A 20,874-nucleotide genomic window follows, 5' to 3' on the forward strand; every position below is an offset into this window, starting at 1 on the left:
TAAAACAAATCTGATGGAAAGATTCAAACAGGAATTTAAACAGATTCATACTTGTTAAAGTTCTGGAGTCCTGGGCGTCCCATGTTGTCATTGACCCAAATCCACATGAAGCAGAATGAGCAGCTTTCCTCTTCAGTCTGGTGATCTATACTAAGATACCCAGCTGTTTCTATTGTCACTGTATATTTATTAGTGAAAAAAAGATATATCACTGGACATTATCTTTAAACACATTGTTTAAACTCTTAGAAACATTTATAGATTTCTCCAGTCCACACTGTGAAGTGACAAAATTAACAATGACTTTTACCTATATGTGGTCATAATGTTTTGCGTCTTCTCTTCTACAAATTGGATACCTTTACTGCACTACATACACGGTAATGATCTGGTGTAATTTGTGCAGCTGTGAGTTAATTTATGTCTGTTCTGTAATTCCTTGCTAAACTGGGTGACTTTGTTGAAATAAAAAGATAGGAGGGGCCAAGGTGGTGGGGGCTGTGGGGTAACCAAGGGAAATAATATAATTGCGCCCCCTGCTGTTTATGTCCTGGCTTATTCATCTCTAATTATGACCCAGGAGACTGGATATCTTTTTCTCACTGACAAGCTGTCCAAGAAATGGAACAAGCCAACCAAGCACATCTTTCCTACCTTTTACTCCTAAAATAGTCCTACTTCAGCTGCATAACGCTTTCAGAGATGTTTAAGGCTACCGTCTGTTTTTACAAAACTCCCTCACATGGAGATCTTTCGCTGTCCTGACAATCATGATTTCCAGGCTGACATTGTTTGAAATATGTCTTTCTCTTCGCTGTCAGAATTCAATCTACAGCGCAAAGTGGGTGTTGTGCTATGTTTAGAGGTGTGCATAATATTGATTGTTCACCCACAGTCATTAAAGAGACAGCAGAGAACGTGGCCATGGCACCTCTGGGACTGAGTAGGAGAAAAGAATAGGTCCAAATAAAACCCATAGAGGATGTTTATGAGATTGAGGAGGAGGAGGAGGAGGAGGAGTAATGTCAGCCCGAGAAGGAAGTGTTTGCACTCTGCCATTGCCAAACCACTTCTAACGAGATGTCGGCTGTCCTATCTCTACAGCTGGTGACACAGCCCATCACAGGAGTGCGTGTGTCAGTATGTGTGTGTTTGTGTGTGTGTGTGTGAGAGACGGTGGGAAAGAGTTGGTTTGAGTGCGTTGAGCATGTTAAAAGCATGGGCTGTGTTCTTCCTGTGCGAGGAAGCATGTGCAGCTCGGGTTTGTGCAGTGTGCTGCGTGGCTCAGATGTGTGTGGGTGGGCTGAGTGGGTGCACAGGGAGACTGAAGATGCACTATCCTGTTTCTCATAAAGTGAACAAGACTGCCTCGGCAGATGAGAAGAAATGGAGATACGCTTAGCTGGTTTATAAGAGCCTTATTATGATAGGTCATGTATTATTAAATATAGTGCCTGGAAAAGGTATCTATGCCACTTTAACACTTTGTTGCGTTGCAACCTGAAAATGTGTTCGAGTGAGATTGAGAAGCGCAAAGTAGCACATAGTTGTGAAGGATTAGAATAAAAAAAAGTTAAACTTTTTACAAATACAAAACGGAGAGGCATGCGTGTGTAGAAATGGTTCAAAACCACCTGCAAGTCTTATTCTAGCTCTTAGTTTTGAACATATAAAGAGAGTTGTCGCATATTCTTTCTCGTACAAACGGCTCAAGCTCAGTCAGACTAAATGGAGAGCATCTATAAATATTAGTTTGTTAGCTCCGGCCACATGTACTTAATTGGATTGAGGTCTGTGCTTTGACTAGGCCGTTCTTCCACCATTGTAGCTCTGGATGGATGCCTAGCTCAGTCCTGGTGGAAGGTGAATGTCAGCCACATAGCCAAGCCTTTTCAAGCGTCCAGGATTTCTTCCACAACTGTCTTGTATTTAGTTCCATCCTCACATAAACTCTGACGCGCTTCTTGGTCCCTGCAGAAGAATGATGATGCTATCAAGCTTAAATGTGGGGATGGTGCGTTCAGAGTGACGAGGTGTGTTGGCTTTGCATCACACGTAACATTTTAAATGTACACCTTAACGTCCTGTTTCCAACTTGGTTATTTCTGACCAGAGCACATTTTGCACAGCTTTTCTGTCCTCCTTTCATGGCTTTTAGAAACCTGCAGACATGACCTGTTATGGCTTTTTTTCTAGCCACGCTTAAACGTTCAGATGTCTGCTGTCAATAGCAAATGGTTTTCTTGTCAAGGCTTTTTCTCTCGATCCGTGGGTCTCTGCAGCTCCTCCCGAGCTAATGTGGATGACTTGTAGCTGTGCCGTGCTTCTTCCATTTTGAAATGGTGGATTGTGCTCTTTGAGATGTTCAAAACTCGGTATATCGTTTTATAACCCAGTCCCGCTTTAAACTTCTCCACAGTTTTATCCCTGACCTCTCTGCTTTGTTCCTTGGTCTTCATGACAAACTTCTGAGCTCTTGATAGAACAGCTGCATTTCTAGTAAATCTAAATTCAGTTTACTAATTAGGGGACTTGCGATGGCAGCTGTTGGTCTAGATTTTATTTCGGGGCATCAGAACAAACAGGGCCAAATACATTTGCCTCGTCAGACTTTGCAGATCTCTGTAGACGTGAATGAGCTATTATGAGACAAAATGTGTAGCAGGTTCCTGCCCCCTTCTCAATTAGTCACCTCTCTGTGCTGCTCCATCACACCAAATCCTATTAAAATACATTAAGGTCCTTGATTGCAACGTGACAAAATGTGGAAAAGTTAAACGGGTGTTAGCAATGTTCCAAGGTACTGTTGGCTGTAGATGAGAGGATCTAGAGAAATGATCAAAACATCTCCATCCTTAAATGATGCTGGTTCTGCGAAACGTGCAAAAACGTAACTCTGAAACAAAACGGCGTTGTTTAATAAACATTATTAGTGCAAAACCTGGGAACTTCGTCTACGGCTTGGTAAATACATGTTTATGTTATAAATTATTCATGAGACTTCTTGCATAAGTGAACTCCACAGGAGACAGAACCGTGTTTCAGCTTCAATAAAACATGCTTCCTCTGATTAAATCCTCTGCTTCTGTTGCAGAGGAGAGCGAGCTGCTGAACGTTTTTACCATTTAATGCGAGGGGCGAGACGTAGGTGAACATAAACGGGACCTGTTTGAAACAAACACATCCTCAAGTTTTGCTGTATAGTTAGAATGGATTTATTAGTGTAATGCCATGACTCTACACCAAGGTTCAGGTACTACTCAGTTGATTTTTGAAGCACAAAGGCTCTAAAAAAAACTCTTACAGCACAACACAAGAACATAGCATAAAGAATTAGTATCTTATAAGGTAAAGCTGTACCAAAATGCATCTGGATAGGAGTGTGGATACGGCATGCTTACTGCTCTGGAAGATCAGATTTATAGAAAAATGCCTGGAGTTGTGAAAAGACTTAACACGTGGTCAGAAAAGATATAAATAACAAATAGAACGTACATAGCTACGTTTCTTTTGGTGATTTGGATGCTTTAATCATTTTGTAAGCAAATCAGATAACTGTCAAAATACAAGCACATCATTAAACATCGAAAGATCAACAAACAACATAAGCCACTAATCACCTAAAAAAGTGATGCATACAAGGTGCCTACACAGGATATATGCACTGATCCATTCAGAAATAAAAGAAGCCCTGTTTAGCTTTTGGAGGACATTCATTTTCACATTCACAGATCATCATCTAAAAACTAGCACAGTACCAGAAGTTTCACAAGTACATGCAGTGAGTTGCAAATTCTGGGTCAAAGACATCCGCACTGATGAGGCTGCCGAAGAAGCAGGGAGGGAGTGTTAAAGTTCACATATATTTCACATAACACACCCTCGAAACTGTTCATTTTCTACAGCTAAGTCATGTTGGGAAAAAAAAAAAGGGGAAAATGATTTGTGTGTTCATGGGTGTGTTTGGGTGTGCGTGTTAGGGGGGAAGGGGTGGGGGTGGGGGGGTTAAAAGGTAAGCTCTCCAACCAGCTGGTGCCAGCCATCTCTCACTACCTCTTCTTCTTGACTCTTCTCCCTCTCACCACCCGGGTCAGGACGGGGGCGTCACTGCTCCAGCGCCGATGTGTCCTCTCTCTCTACTGGCCCCGATCTTCCTGTCTCTAAAAAACAGAAGCGGGTGAGGCGTGGTGAGGACACGAAGAGTCTAGAAAGAACTGTTCCTATATCCAATAAAGTCAAGCTTAAAGAGCCTCTGAGATGAAGTGACACACTGGGATCGTACTGGAAATAAAAATAAGCTGAGAAAAACGACTTTTTATTCAAAGAAGTTTATCAATTCTACTATGTTCTTCTCGGCTGAAATGACTGATGAGCGCTTCCCTTGTAAAAAAAAAAAAAAAAAAAAAAAGGGGGTCTTCCCCTGCGGGAGGAGCTCAAGATGCCTTACTTCGTCTCCGACAGGTCCATTAATTCTGCCCGGCCCTTTCAGGCTTATACCATACCTAGAGCACCTGCAGCTATAAATACACCTCCTACATGAACACATAAAGCATCCGGCAACTGGGTTAGAGAGACTCAGCCATGCAGATCCATGTTAAATGCATTCTCCTGATTAAAAACCAGCCTGATCTGGAATAAGAAGGGAGTACATATGATTACAGTTTTAATTCATGTTGATCTCGTTTGACGGCTACAAGAATCGATTTAAGGAAAGTTTGGGTAAAATATTTGATTTTTATCTGTCGTTTTATTCTTTACCTTTATTTTTAACCAACTGCTTCTTTCCTTATTTGTTGTGTTTGCTTTTATTTAGTCTTTTTCTCTATTTTCTTTCACCTGGATGCAGGTCATTCACCCCTTTAGCCATGTAGCTTTGGCCATGCTGTGCCCAACTGTTTTTTGGACCTTTCAAACTGACCAACAGGGATGCTTCTTATCCGCCATGGCAACCAACAATGCAAGGTAGCTTTCAAATCTACTCATAGAAATACTCATACAAAAAGAATGCATTGTAGTAACATGTTTTCAGAAAGTTATACACTAGCAAATAACATTACCTGTGAGATTCAGGCAGTTTATCAGCCCTTTTTCCTGTAATCCAGATGAATACTTGCTACAAGCAAAGACAAACTCATACGGCATTGTTTAAATATGTCATGAGTATGAAAGGGTTTTAAAAAAGGTACAAAAGGTAAAAAAGATTCTTTTTTTGTGACTTTTTTTTAATTAATTGTCTATTCTTTTTTGCTTTTCTTGTCTGTCTTGTTATTGTTGTTTTGTCTCTCCAGGCTCCATCATTGTTGTGCCAAGTCCACCTTGTTGCTTGAATTAGATTTGGTGCGTCATGCCGTTAAATCAATAAAGTCCATTATGCAACTGGAGGAATATCTCACTTTCCCCCTTTCTGCAGAGAAAATCTGACCGGACATCACATGGCGTGAGAACAGGACAGAAGAGAAACAAAAACAAATCAGGAAGTAGGAGGGACAATTTTCATTCAATGTTTTTTGTTTTTTTAAATACAACATATCATAATTGCTTCTGAATTTCCAATTAAAGCTCCAAGGACACATCCTGTTTTTGGATTAAAACTGATGATTCTTTGTCCAGGTCATTACAAGAAAAAAAAAACTTGTTCAAATTCCAAATAATAGTTTAAAATAATTCATGGAGTAAATTTTTGAAACTCTAGACTTTATGCAACATACTCAAATATGCCTGATGATGGTGGCGAAGGTTCCCAAAGCACATGTAGTCTTACATGTTTTCATCAGGTCTAAGGGTAAAGTTTCATCAGAAGTCTTGATGTAAAATACTTTAAAGAAAGGGAAGAAACTGAACCTCGTCTACAGGTTAGGAGTTAGGAGTATACTGGTACAAACTGGTACAAACGTATAACTAACAATTTAATTTATGTCTTAAGTCGCACTTTAGTCAGAGGATACTTCAGTTTGTTGTTTCTAGCAAGGATAAACTGTCATCACCTTCAACTTCACGGCTATGTGACACAATGTCGTTTTAGAGTTGGAAAGCTAAAATATTCCAACTCAGGCTTCAACAGACATGTTTTATAGTTGCTGGCTACCCTCTAAATACCGAAGTCCCTTCCTCTAAACTGACTATTCATCTTCCTGTGAAGTTTTCTGTTAAATGTATTCTTCCTGTAACACAAGTGGGACAAATTTTAAATTACAAAAACATGCTTTCTCTGACTTTTGTCTCTTACAGAAACGCTGGTTTGTAAAACGTAAGCACTACCTGGTAAAACAACTTTTGATGTAATACGGTAATCTCCCCCCCCCCCCCCCCCCCACACCTCCTCTTACATCAAATACAGCCTAGTAAATAGGTGCAGGATTATGGTACTTGACATTTTCCAAGCAAACGGCACCTGAACATCTTCTGCCTCTTGCTTCTAGAGGCAGATTCATCCCGGCCCTTGAGGGGAAAAAGTGAGCCGAGACATTCAATCATCTGTCGCTATCCCGTGGGGTAATTAAGTGAGTCACTCAGTTATGGCTTGCATTAATCACACTTGGGTTAAACCATGAGGGACTTTTAAAAAAGATGTGCTGAGTTGTATAAAGGATTAAATGGTTCCTGTGCTGATGTTTAAGATGGCAGATCGGTTTGTGTTTCTTCATCATGCACATATGTTTATCTTTCAGAAGACCTCCTCAGAATGTCAGGCCATGTTACTCCATGTTGCTTTCATGGATGTATTTGGCTTTATCTAAATATTCAATCAGTGTGGTCTAATAAGTAACTTTTCCGTCACTTACCTTAAGTTATCTAGTGTTGCTATGTTATGGAGCCTCTTTCTTACTGTGTGTAAATTCACTAACCATAATGCCTTTGTTAACAGCATTATGGGACTTAGGCTTACCCCTTGGCCCTACAACACTGACCTGAGCCCCCCTGGCTGCTGTGGAGCACATCCCCAGTGCTGCTCACCTCCTCCCCTTCGGTTTTGTCCTCTGGCTTCATCTTCTTACGAGTCATGTGGCCGCGGAAGCCAGCCTGGATCTTGGCAGCGGCTCTGTTGGCCTCGGGGTCGTCCAGGGGGATGTCCATGATGTCCTCCTCCTCCTGGGGCCGGCTGCACTCCTCCTGCTACGAGGACAAGCAGGTTTATAGCAGCACGGTAACAGATTTATGGATCATGTGATGGTGTTTTCTCTTCGTTTTTTGCTTTCTCTCGCATTAAACACTTGTGGGAGTTTATCCGTCGATAACAGATTGCGAGACCATATTTTGCTAAGTTTACTGTAAATGCTTAACAGTTGTAATTTTTTTCCTTTGAAGTATGTTTAATTTAGCCGCTCTTATCCGATATATTCATCCTCGGGTTCTCCGTCTAACAACATCCAACTTTCTCATTTTTGTCCACGAAACAGTCCCAGTTCAAGCCTACTAATTTCAAGATTCGGTCTTTTATGTTTTTATGCTTTGTCTTTATTATTAAACAAAGTCAGATAAGAGGTAAATCTCTAATCATACATAACAAACAGTAGGTAAGGGCGCAACTTTGAACAACTTTTTTTATTCCAAACTTGCTAAACTCACACCTGAAGCCATCTTTCAAAGGAAAGAAAGAAAAAAAAACACTCTCTCTGCCAAATTTGCCCCAAAAACAAGATGATCCAGCACAAAAAAATAAAAAAATAAAAAAAATGTAGCTGTGGTCCACGACAGCCGCTCAGAATCCACTGTCCCAGAGGAAAAAATGGAGGAGTGGGCGGAAGAGAAATTCTGGCTGGTGACAAACTGTCAGGGAAAAAGTGCCTCGGATATTGATGAGTTACGTAAACACCTATTCAATTCATTCGGAGACAACAGATCGCGCATATGTCGTGCTTTTGCTCATGGTAACGGACTGACATTTCCCAGAAACAAACAATAAACGGCAGCCCACAGAACGGTCCCACTGCCATCCCACCAGCTCAGTGAGGCAGTGCATCACGTCTCCAGTGAAACCCCTTTCAGTGTGGGAGTGTGACCACCCACCTGTTCGGCCAGCATTCATTAGCCTCTCTGTCTGACTGCTCACAGAGCAGCCAGAATCCAGCTCTTTCACAGGAGATCGGAGACGTACACTGCCAACACATCCACTGTGTTGTTCAAATCTCCCGGAAAGTTGGAACGCTTTATCTTTACAACACAATCGCCTCTTTTTTGAAAATTAATCTTTTAAAAGAACACAAAAAAACAACCTATACTGCTTTAAAGGATGAAAAACAACAACAAATCTAGCTTCTCCGGGCAATTTGACATTTCTATCAGGCATCCCGAGTAAGTAACGACGGAATTGCCCCAAACAAGTAAAAAGGGGGATTTATCGACTAAAAAGTTCATCTGAAGCATCTACTTACATTGTGACAGTCCATTCCTGTTGCTCTGGGACGATTTCAGTCTTCAGGTGAGCAGATTTAGTTTGTCTTGAGTCTCTAAATTTTGACTTGGGCCAAGGAGGATGCTCTTTAGGTGAGTCTCTGATACAATACAGATGCCTGACTGGCTCTCACTAACAGTTGCTGTATGTTCAGTAACAGCCGCTCACGCACAGAGGGAGAAGGAGCGAGAGAGGGAGAGAGAGAGAGAGAGAGAGAGGGAGAGAGAGAGAGAGAGAGAGAGAGACCTTCTACAAACGTAACAGCTTGTGTTTCATCTTTTCAGTCTCATTAGGGTTGCTGACCTACTCTGCTCACTTTACCCGTGCAAATGTCTAACAGATCCAGGAAGCGCAACATTAAATGGAAACTACATATCATGGGAAGACTGCGTATTCCATGTGGGCAAGCTAAACGTTGTTAAATTCTCATCCGAACGCAAACAGAAAGCAGCCTGCATTATTAAAACGGTACAACTTTCTCCGTCACAGTAAGGAATTCCACACAAAAAAATAGAAACCAAAAAAAAAACAACAACAAATGACCGGCTCGGACATACTATTTAAAGTCCAGATGGCCGAAAAACATCAACTGCTGACTAAATTTCTGCAAAAAAAAAAAAAAAAAAAAAATCTACATATAGTGTGACAACAAAAACTGTGCGGGCATCTTGGGCTGTTTTCTTCTCTTTTTTTTTTTTTTTTTTTTTTTGCGCTGGGAGGTGTTATAAATTTATTAGAGACAGAGAGAGCTAACAGCCCTCTCCATCCCTCTGATCCCAGCTGGTACGGCCGCCCACACTCCTCTGCAAGCCTCACAGACAAGACGGGGGGAGAGAGAGAGCGGGAGGACCAGCAAAAACATCCATTTATCAGCGTTGTATGTCAAACAGCAACGTACTGCTGCCAATTTGCGGCGCTTTTCATCACGGTGATTGCGGCACATGCCTAACAGCTCTAAGCTGAGTTGCTCTGATAATCAATAGATCAATATTAGGACATTGTAAACACCTTTTACTTGATTGTGATAAATGACTATGCAGCTAATCGGCTCACATCTGCCTGATGTATTGAGTGCATGTCAAAGTGGTGTTTTCATCAATCTAAGGACTTTAAACAGAGTTAAAGAAGAGGCATAGGAAATATTCAAGTATTACAATGGCTGTCATATAGTGTCTTTGTTTTAACTAAAGTTAGGGGTTTATACTTTTTTTTTTTTTTACACTGCATGTTAGAAACTGCTCTAAAAGGTAGATTACTGATTACTGACACAGAGGGTGCCTAGCAACTATCGGCATCACATCTCCTATTAAATCCATGACGACACGTACATGGTGAGGGAGTTACCATAGTAACATTCTCAGTACCCCTCTTCCTACACTCCCTCCCTGCATGTTCAAAGAAACCTGGTTGGTCAAATCGGATGGCGGGGCATGTGTGTGTGTGTGTGTGTGTCCTACCTGTGACAGCACAAGAATGTTGGAGACAAATTGTTTAGGCGCTCTTTTACGAGGACAGGCTCTTACGGAGTCAAGTTTCAGTGTGGGGGGCTCTCCCAGGAGAACTTATCTAGCGCAGGCAGATTTTGTTTTGGATGAGCAAACAGGTCTTGATACAGAGTGATAAAGACCTGAGAAAGACATTTTTTTTCATATCTTGCCAGGTAAGATGGCATTTAAAGTATCAGAGAGACTATGACACGTCACACAAGAGAGGAAACTATTTTGGAGATATTTTCAACGCCTCCCGCCTGGAAGTCATGTGCCTATGTGGGTTTATTATTGAAGGTAACCTTCTCTATCAAAAGTTTACATATAATTGCTAACCTTTTAACCTTTCTCTTTTTGGGGCGGATGCATAACAGTACCTAAATAGTTTTTAAATATGAGAATTGGGTTAAATATATACCCCCACCCATTAGAAAGCTGTGTTCTCTTCCCACAAACGGTACAGTTGATTTAAAATGTTTCATTTCCTGGCCCATAGACTTCTATAGGTTGAGGTCTGTGGCCTTCCAGAACCTCCAGACCTGTTCAAACTATGCAAGGATGGATAAAATTGTTTCTCTCATTCGTTTTAGCCTCAATTAGTTTGTTCTCAAACTGGAAAGAACGGGAAGCTCTTCCTGACCTGGAAATGTCATACTTCACAAGAACTTAAGTGTAGAACTCCTGGGAAGTGGTCACAGGCTCCTCTCATCGCAGAGTTTGCCTGTGAAGTAACCATGACCATTTTAGATTTCCGACCAATCGCGTGCGACACCACGCAGAAAAGAGAGGTTCTGCCCAGCATGTGCGTCAAAGAAAAAGCTGCAAGAACTCCCGAAGGAGCTCTGGAAGAACAGAAGTACATCGTTTGGTCACGCCAGGAAAACAGATGATTGAAATTAGCTCAACCATATCTGGTAGGAACACCAGGCCAGATTTATACCAGGACCTTGCTGATACTTACACAATGTGTTTTTTTTTTTTTTTTTTTAAACAGGGATTGCTGTTTTCTCAAACAACCAAGATTACCTTTTCACTCTTGTTTGCAGGTGCCGCGGTATCCTCCTCAAACCCAGCAGGCCTTTCCTCCTCCTTATGGTCAGCAGCTGTCCAATCAGCACTGCCAGTGGGGGTGATAGTCTTCTCTTTCTCCAGTTCTTCGCTCTGTTCTTGCACTTCCGAATTAGCCATTTCCACTTCTTGTTCAATTGCGTCCTGCTTTTCTTCCTCGACATCCTCCGACTGTGACTCCCCAACGATCTCGGGCCTTTGCTCATTCGGCTCGGGGAGATGCTCTCGATTTTCCTCCAAGGGTTCCTTCCTCTGTCGTGATTTCAGTCACTGACAATTCTAATTCAGTGGGCTGTGATGGGTTTTGTATCGCCCCGCTATCATTCATGTCCTGATCGTCCGTCTCGCTGTCACCTTCTGTGCAAACTTTGTCTGTCGTCTCGTCTTTTTTAGCGCCCTGCTCATTTGACCGCTCTTTTTCTTCTGTCTCTCTATCTGGGTCGGGTTTGTCCTCAAATATCTCCTCTATATGTCCACCTTCATCATCTGTTTCATAATCTTTCATTTTGTTTTCTAATTCAGGCGATATACCACCCATGTCCCTTTCACCGTCATTAATATAATTTACATTATTTGTTTCCCCTTTATCTTTCAGTGTGTTAAAAGCTGTGTGATGGCTCTCTAGTTCCTCCTCTTCAGCTATAACTTCCCTCTTTATGATCTCCTTTTCAGTTTTATGTTGATCTTCTGTACCAACCATATCTGTTGAACCTGTTGCAAGCTCCTTAAACTCGTCTTTTTGGGGCATTTCTGATATATTAGTAAGCTCAACCTCCATTAAAGAATCTTCCTCAAGTTTCTTTTTCAAACCCTCAGTAATGCACTGATCCTCTGGAACATCCTCAAAGCTAATCTCAGCCAAAGAATCGTCCTTTGGTGTAGCAGTGTTGTCTAAAGGATTCTCAGAGTGTGCTAAACCTTTATTGGTTTCCTCAAGAGAAGCTTCGGTTTCTGTTGTTTCCCTCTCATTTGGTTTTTCTGCATGATCCTCTGCTTCCTGATGGATTTCCTGAGGGATTTTAGGCTGAGAAGGGAGTAATTTGACATCAGTTTCTTCAAACTGATGTTTGATAGTTTCCTCCTCTTCAGTAGCATCTGCATCTTTTTGATAGATGACGTCTTCTGATGTTCTTTCTGTTCCTCCCAGCTCTGAAGCACAGACATCCACATTACTAAGAGCAAAATCTGGAAGGCTCGCAACTGGTTCTGCTACTTCAGCATCCTCCTCTGAGCCAACAACCTCCTTATCTTCAAATGCACCATCTCGTCGATCTTCTTCCTCATATTCAAACGCTGCCACCTCCCTCCCATCTACATTTGAAAGTTCTTCGGCAGGCGACAAATTAGAGAGGTCCAAGTCAAGCTGCGTTGTTGTGCAATCTAGAGCAGGGTTAACATCATTATGCGGACCGTCCATTTCATTGGGTTTAGCCGTGGTTAACTCATTCTCCTCGTCTGTACCTCTCTGTTCGTCTGACTGTTTATCTGCGCCGCATGTCTCTTCCGTATGTCGTAAATCATGTGAAACAGCATTTTCTTCTGTAGGATCATTATTTTCTTCATCATCATCTGTGCTTTCAGCCGAATCTGTTTCGTCTGAAACAAGAGGCTGTTTGGCGGAAAGAGTTGCATCTTCTTCTGAGAGACTTGGTTCATCTTCACTTTGGGATTTGTTTGATTCTTCTCTAAAAAATAACAAGAAAATGAAACATTTTCGGAAATATTACAGATTAAAGCAATGCTTAGAATATGCCGCTGTACATTGATTTCACTCAACTGAAACCTGCGTATGTCCTCTGCAGCTGCTGGTCTCAAGTAGTTCTGTTCTGCCTTTTCCCTTTCAGCCTTGACACTGCAAATCTGGCAATACTGTGCTAATAATTATAGCTTTGTCATGTCTCCATAATTATTTAAAGGGACTTTTTTCACATGGTGGCTTTAGAAAGAGACATTATAACATCTTGGTATCCTTCAAGCAATTGTACATATGTTGCTGTAGAAAGTTATTTGCTGCCTCACAAATTTCTTCTTTTTATGGCCCACTTAAATGGTTCAGGTCATCGAAAGTCACATTGTATAAAGATAACCTGAGTCAATACAAAATACTGTTTTCCAACAGTGGTTTCATGCATCACTTGAAAATAAAGATCTAAACTAACCTCCCTTGTTAGATCATGAATTAACTGTGATTAATCACATTTTTTTTTTTTGGGGGGGGGGGGGGGGTAAATTTGCAAGCCACAGCTACAAAAGACTAAAGTACGAATCAAGAAGTCCCTTAAGCAGAACCTGTCAACAAAACTTAGGCTAAAAGATCTCAAAAGGCAACTCATCATGCTCTGTTTTGAAGAAATTCAAGACACGAAAGCAGTCAGCTGAATAAAATGGCTGTTTCCCACCCTTGGTTTATGGGGTGCACTGCAGGGGCCTCTTATTTCTCCATCCACAATCTAAATCTGGTATCATGGAGAAGATAAATCTTTAATAATTCAGATGCAGTGGTCTTTGAGTACCAAGGAGTTTAGACAAAATCAAATAGATAGCTGTGGTATTTTTACTCACATTTCACCTCGGGATTTCCAATCAGAGCAACAAGTTGATTTATTTATTGATTTATTAAAAGTTGATTTAATAAATAATTTGTTGATTTATTAAAAGTACCCCTGATTTATTAAAAGTACCCCTGAACTCTTGCCTGTCCTCTCAACCTACAATCAGTTGTGGAGGATGACAACACTGGGCCAATTTGTTCCTGTGAAAAGGAGAATTGTTCCCTTTTCAACTTTTGTTACATCCTTTCTCGGGATGACGGACTACTGCAAAATATGACTCTGCTATTGGCTGGCCTTGCTTCTCACTATCTGGCATTTTATGATAAACATGTTGTATGAATCTGTCTGAATAACTGGATTTTACTGATTAAATTCATTGTATTTTAAAATAAAGGGATATGAATTGGACCCATAGCTCTTTAAAAGTTCCCTGGGACAACACTGGTTATGAACCCCTCCTTTCGCAATTGACAGTGCATCGAAAAGGTCCACATAAAACTGTAATAAATGACAAACTGACTCTAGGCTTTTTAATGATAAAAAGGTAAACTGCGGAGTCATCTCATCAGAGCACGCTTCTATCCTGTCCCTCACGTTCTTCCTCCATCTCCTCTGTTGATTCTGCCAGCTGCACCTAAATAGACTCACTTGGAAGCGGTCTCCTCTGCTGCTGTTTTCTTTTCAGGACTAGCAGTCTGGGGAAAAAATTTTTTATAAATACAGAGCAAATTAACTTAAACTCATTTTAGTTAGGTGTATTGAAAGCTGTTATGGTGTAATAAATAAATAAATAAATAAAAAGCAATCTACCTCTGTGTTCTTGAAAGCATGGTTGTTGTAGAACCTGTCTTCCAGTCTGGCAGCCCACTCGGCGGGGTCCAGCCCACTTTCTGCGAGGAAAAGAAACGCCAGTGACCCGTGTTTGCGTTTAACTGGGAAGCGTTTAACGCTTCAGTTACCTTGTCTTTGTTTTAGAAGCTTATCGAAATACTGCGCTGCATATGAAGGGATGTCGTCCGGCTGGTCACGGAGAACCTCTCGGGCCAGTCCCTCCAGGACGGCCCCGAATCCTCGCGGGACCCTCAGGTGAGTGTTGGAGAAAGGCACTGACATTTTCCGGGACTACGTGTCTGATTCCAAGACAAATAGAACCAGGAAGTATTTCCGTTTTTTCCCCCCCCACACACTAATACAATTTAACGCCTTAACAGGGAGCTAAATCGTGCGAACGGACTTTCTAAAATATTGTTTACGTTTGGAATTAAATTCAAAGTAGTTAATGACTTCAATTGTGTTCTGTGAGATTCATAAAACTTCGCAACACAAAAGTTAATAGTAACACGTGTTACCTGAAAGCTTTTTTTTGTTCTTCTTAAATCCACCTTTAGCGGCACTTTAAACGTTTACAGCCAGCTAGCGCGACCAGCGCTGTGCTTTGTTGATATCTATTACTAAGCGACGGTTCCAAGTACGGCGACAAAGAAGGGTCATGTCCTACACACGAAATACTAGTATAATACAATCAAATCTTTATTATATACATAATTACAGAGTTAAAGAAGATTATACATAAACATTTGTTATTGTATTTTTTTAGGAGGCTTGACAGACGGAAAGGAAAGAAAGCAAAATTACATTCTTGAATGCAGAAAGACATTTATTTAAATAAATGTAGAGCCTATGTTACAAAAATCTAAACATAAAACAGTAGGCATTTTATGACCTTCACAGTTTTCTAAGATCTGAACATATTTTTTTTTAATTCAACATTTTTATTTTACAGAACCCCAACCTTTATCAAAAGAAAATGAATCAATGTGTACATTATTATTTTAAACAATCAGTTAATGCTGCAAATCTGGGTTTGTTGTCAGTGTACTCCTAGTACACCAAAAAAATAGGCTGCACATAAATCTAAGTTAATATCAACAAAAGCAATCTTTTTTATAATGTTTTTAAGTTTTCTTCAGTACACTGTAATACATTTTAAGTCTCTTCAGTGTAGAAACAAAAGTTCAAAAGCTGCCTTAAAACTGCAAGTAAAGTCAACTTTCGGTTTTGCATATTCCCAATTTAAGAAAGGTCAGGACGATTTACCACCATAAGTTAAATGTTGGAAAACTTAAATTCCTTGTCAAAAACTAATTATAATAAGTTGAGTTTATAGGACAAAATGATTTTTTTAACTTAAGGGGGCCGTCAATTTTTACAGTGTACACAATGACAGTATGCTATATTCCCATTAACAACTAAAACACATGGTTTGACTAACTTGCTTCCAAGTTTAACATGTAAATGAATCCCATCATAAATATTGTGAATTTTGACACCACATAAACATAAAACCTAACAATGTGTTATACATGTGTTTTTCATCTGCACAAACATGTCTGTGCATAATTCTTTAATATTTTCTCTTCACTCAATATTCTATTTACAATCAGTCCGCCTTTCTTGCCATTATTTAAAGTGTATCTTCATGGCATTAGTTGTCAATGGACTGAAACAAAAACACACAATATGTTTCAAGAATATAAAAAGTTGTTTAAATCATTTATGCAACCCTGAATATTTATATGTATATATATATTTTTTTCTTTATTTTAGTTATTTCCTGTTGTTTATCTGCTGTAGCTCAATAAGTGTAACATTTCTTTGTGTTTTTTTTCTTTTTACACAAAGACTTACAAGAACGTTTAGAAACCCTTAACCACACTAGATGTAGAAAGAGCCTTTCTCTAACCTGACTTTACAGAAAAACCACAGCAATGAGCTGTGGCCAATTCACGCCTTCCTGACACAGAGTGCAGGTTTCGTGGAAAAAAATGCTGGTTGTATGAAATCTAGAGACAACCAGAAATTCATCTGATTTTGACTCAAACACATTACGTTTTGAGAATTTCAGCCTATTGTATGTTTTATAATAATACAATAAAAATCTGACTGTCTTATGAGATCCAGGGCCACTTTAGAAAGTGTTGTTAGCTGTGGTGCTGAATGCTCAATGATGTCAGTGTTGAAATCTTTGAAAAATAACAAAGGTAAAAAGCACTAATGTAAAATAAGGTATATTTTAACTTCAACAGAATGATTCCTAAAGGCAACAATCAGTGGATATTCACCTGGAGGATGATTTCTCTCTCTGAGTTTGCTCCGTTTTTCTTGTTTTCTAAAGGCTCTGACGAACAGTCCGACTGTATCATGTTTAAGATAGTATTTCTGAAGTGAAATGATCTGTCCCTTTAAAGTGATCAATTTAAAGGTAAAAAAATTGCAGTGATTCATATTTAGTTTTATCAGCTAATACAATTATTACAAGCAGCCTATACAGATATGCAGGTCTACTATCAAGAGTAACAAACACAGCAAAACAAGAAAACACTTGAGCTCTGACGTCCATGATTACACCTAGAGTTTTTTTCTATTTGTGTTTCAGCCACTGCATTTATATCAGGACTTGATGGGATAGGTCTGCACTTGTACAAAACCGCAATAACAGGACTATTTTTAACTTATATCACACATGAAGTATGTCTATAAGTAACTGAAATGTGATTGGGAAAATTTACCGGGAAATAGCGGATGATTCCTGGGCCACAACAGAAACGGACTGAAATACCTATGGTCAGGCATATGTGATAACTGCATACTCAGAGTTGGTGCTCATCTTGCGGCTGACTTCTCTGGGCTGGGGCACATGCAGTCTGTCAGCTGAACGCGAGGCTTGCAGGTGGCATCTGGATTCATCTCCTCGCCACTGCACATGGACCAGAGAAAAACTGATGTTTAACAATTAAATATGGGACGTCTACTAATGCTCCTGCATATACCATCTAAATTAAACTGTATATAAAAAAATTACAAGCACTCAATAAAGCCACATTACATTGACTCTCACAAGGTTTACGCAATCCTGTCAGATTGCCGTGTTTGATGTAAAAAAATTAAACGATGGCAAACGATTTACATTTCTTTCCTCCTTTAAAGCAACACATACATCTTATCCTGCACAACTGAAATACAGACAAATTATGGGGTGAAAAATATATAAAATAAAAAAAAACCTGCAATAACTTGATTGTATATGTCTGTAAATCCTTCCTCTGATATTTTTTAGAGGATCCTTTGATGTAAAAGCAGCATTGAGTTGTTTTTGTTAGAGGTTTATTTACATTCTGCAACTTGACTGTAAGATTTGCCCGCTCTAGCTTACAAATTTCTCCAGATCCTTCAAACCTAGAGAGCATTTCCTGTCCACAGCCCTCCTCAGATGACCCCAGAGAGCTTCTGTCAGATTTAGTTCTGGATAGGCTATTCATCTTGTGGCCATTCTTTTGGTGATTTGTATCTGGAATATGATTGGTTTTACTAAAATGGAGAAAATGCATTAATGTTCAACTTTCTGGAGATACCTGAAAATTTTAAGTCACTTAGAACTGTTAATGATTCAATTCGCCCTCACTGAATCCCTGCTTGCATATGATGAAAAGGCCAGACTCGTGATAATACGACCACCATTGTTCACTGTGGTGTTCTTTCGGGGATATGCTGCTGTTTTAGTGCCAAACGTACCTTTTGTAAATTGCGGCTCAAAAATTGAAGTGGAGGATTCAGTATGGCTAGAAAATACTGTATAAAAGCAGTCCATTTGTCATTTATTAAGGAGAGTATAAATAGTTTTTTTAAACATGTACAAAAAATTAAATAAAAGCACCCACATTTTTTTTCCAGAATTGCCACTCCTTTTTCTGTTGTTTATCTTTTGACCCTCATTTCCTATCAAACATAAACTCATTGGTTGATAAAAAATTATTTTAAATCCAGGGCTTAATTGTAATTGAGGGTCAACGTGTGCCCAGATAGACTAAATGCTGAAACTGAATCAAAAAGACACATAAGGCAAACTATTTCTTTAAAGGTGAGCACACCTATGCACCTGGAACACTAAAACTGTACCGGTTATATGTCATGTTAAAGTTGTAAAATGGACATAATTGACGAAAACGGTTGTGTTTTAATGCGCATAACCAAAGCAACTTGCATACAAGCTAAGCCGTTATTGCTTGAAAACACATGCAAGCGTCTGAGCAACCTATGTGGCCCTCCAAAAAATGTCTGTATTTCAAAAATATGCAAATGTTTTGAAACAAAAATGTATAAACGGAAGCAATGCAAGACATGAAGCAAGGTGTACAAAAATAAAAAGAGAAAAAGATCTTGAGCCTGATATAACTAAGTATAACAGACCTAAACTCCTGCAATAGAGAAACAGGAAACCATGCATTTTTTATTTTTTTTAATACAATTCCCTACTCATTGAATGCATCGAGATTATGAAAATGAAAAGATTGTTGGCAAACCATCCTGTGCAAAAAAAGATGGTGGTGGAATGATACGTGAATCGCTACGATTAGGCTTGGCTTGCTTTGTCTCTCACCTCTCCTGTTCCTAAGTAGCCAACTTGAGTGAGCTCGGGTGTACTGACCCCTCGGACGGTGATCATTATATCTGCATACGGAACCTCCGGGTCCCCCTCATTGTCTGGGTCAAACACAACAACACGTTTTACCAGTAAATGTCAGTCATCATAATGTCAGCTGTGGTTCTGATGGTTCTGAGAGTTCATCTTACCAGGTGGAGGAATGCGTAAGGTTATCTTCTCATTTTGAGTGGATGGCATCCCTGCATGGAGAATAGGACACGTGTTAGTTGCAGAGGTCTTTATTTATTTTAGTCGTTTATCTGATATTTGGATGTGTCACCTTTTACTGGTGGAAGGGAGGCATTTGGGGGTTTAGGTGAGCTGGTAGGGTTAAAAAATAATGATTTATAAAACCTAATGAAGGGCTATGCAAAACAAAGATTGCACAGTTAATCTTGCAGAGGTTTGAACAAGAGCACAGATTATACTCACCATGAACGGGACACAAGCCGCTCCCCTGGAATGAGAAGGCCTTGTCGTTACAATACGTCACAGATACCAGTCTGTGCATATGTGTTTTCTTCTATGATTTACGCATAGTTTTGCAAGTGCTTTCAAATTGCATACTGCATAGTATTTACCTTTATCATTCCTGATCTGCCTGCTGCGATTAACACACAAGAAGACAGTCAAAACTACTAGAACCATGGCCACTGTCAGGGTTGCCGCTGCCAAAACCTTCATTCCATGAAATCCTCCTGTTAACATCAAAACAGATGTAATATGACTGATGACATTTCAGATCAGTTCCTAAATATGCATTTTATAAGTTGCAAGGTTTTTGTTCTAGCTGGTGCCTCACCTCCGTTTGAAGTCCCTGGTTCAGCAGGAAGCGATGCTAAGATATTTAAGATCATTGCATTAAAAAGAATCGATTCTTGAAATAATTATGGCAATTATGGATTATTTTGTGTCGAACATTAGAAACGTCTCTTACTATTTTTAAGATCAATATTTGGGTTATTTGTCCAGTTTGGGACAGTGTCTTGAGCTGCAAAAACAAGAAAAAGCCAGATTGTTATATCTATCTATTGACCTATAGTCAAACAATCAGTAAAGAATACTGTTAAAGCCCTTATTTCTGTGTTAATAAGGACTATGTTTTTGCTTACATATAATGAAAACACTGCATTTAAGATTAGATTATAACATTGAACCGATTTAAAAATAAATAAATATAATGTTCCATACCTTGAAGTCGAAGGAAAACAATGCGCACAGTGTTTTTTGTAAGTTTAGGGTCGTCTGTAGCTTCTGTGTAGCAGCTGTAGTTCTTATCTGCATCTTGAGTAGTAATATTTGATAGGCAGATGGACACAGTGCAAAAGCTGCTGCTACTTTTACTTTTGTTGCAAAGAGAGAGATCAGACTCTGTCCTCCAGGAGCCACGGACAAATCCAGACGAGCAGTTATAGGTGCAGTTCAGCATTAGACTGTCCCCCCATTTTACTACTTTGTAATCGATGGGTGCCTCTGAGTTAGCAGAACTCATGTGCCCTGTTAAGAGAGGATCATTCAGTTACATTAGAAGGAGAGACTTTATGTTACAATGAAGGTGAAACTTTATGAAATCCTTTTTTACCTTGTGGTCGAAGGAAAAGTATGATGAAGTGGATTGAGATCCTCATTGCTGCTCCTTTTTTTCTTATGCCTTTGCCTCTTATACTCTAAAACAACGAAATGCTTTGTGTTCTTGCAGGCTGGCTTTTCTTGCACCTGCATATACCCACGTATATGTTCCTTCTCCTGAGTTCGGGTACAGGAAGTGGTATTTAAAAGGATTCAGGGGTGTGTAAAAACAATGCACAACTTTCCATACATTGCAACTGACTTCCTGCACAGGAAAGTTCTTTTGAAAAACTAAAAGGGCAAACACATCATGGAACAAGAACT

At 39.8% G+C, this 20,874-nt stretch overlaps 2 protein-coding genes across 3 annotated transcripts; both read right to left on the bottom strand.

Annotated features, from left to right (window-relative positions):
• Positions 1-3,199: 3,199 nt before the first annotated feature.
• On the bottom strand, positions 3,200-14,954 carry LOC105930049 (sperm surface protein Sp17). Its single transcript, XM_036150138.1, has 7 exons — positions 14,849-14,954; positions 14,459-14,629; positions 14,310-14,389; positions 14,147-14,194; positions 10,906-11,211; positions 6,909-7,113; positions 3,200-4,160 (listed from the first exon to the last, which is right to left on the bottom strand). The coding sequence occupies exons 2-7, from the start codon at positions 14,610-14,612 to the stop codon at positions 4,105-4,107; spliced, it is 849 nt and encodes a 282-aa protein (XP_036006031.1). The 5' UTR covers positions 14,613-14,629; positions 14,849-14,954; the 3' UTR covers positions 3,200-4,104.
• Positions 14,955-15,781: 827 nt separating this feature from the next.
• LOC105930048 lies at positions 15,782-20,780 on the bottom strand. Of its 2 annotated transcripts, none has more exons than XM_021319282.2 (10): positions 20,564-20,780; positions 20,173-20,478; positions 19,919-19,972; positions 19,784-19,819; positions 19,563-19,679; positions 19,414-19,438; positions 19,262-19,302; positions 19,131-19,181; positions 18,985-19,040; positions 15,782-17,256 (listed from the first exon to the last, which is right to left on the bottom strand). In XM_021319282.2, exons 1-10 carry the CDS (start codon positions 20,607-20,609, stop codon positions 17,125-17,127), a joined length of 864 nt encoding a protein of 287 aa, XP_021174957.2. In that variant the 5' UTR covers positions 20,610-20,780; the 3' UTR covers positions 15,782-17,124. The 2 variants fall into 2 exon arrangements, with proteins under 2 accessions (XP_021174957.2, XP_012723486.2); XM_012868032.3 differs by having other exon boundaries at positions 18,937-19,040; positions 20,564-20,777.
• Positions 20,781-20,874: the final 94 nt, after the last annotated feature.

The sequence above is a fragment of the Fundulus heteroclitus genome, chromosome 18 (genome assembly GCF_011125445.2).
Source record: "Fundulus heteroclitus isolate FHET01 chromosome 18, MU-UCD_Fhet_4.1, whole genome shotgun sequence".
Classification (NCBI taxonomy): domain Eukaryota; kingdom Metazoa; phylum Chordata; class Actinopteri; order Cyprinodontiformes; family Fundulidae; genus Fundulus; species Fundulus heteroclitus.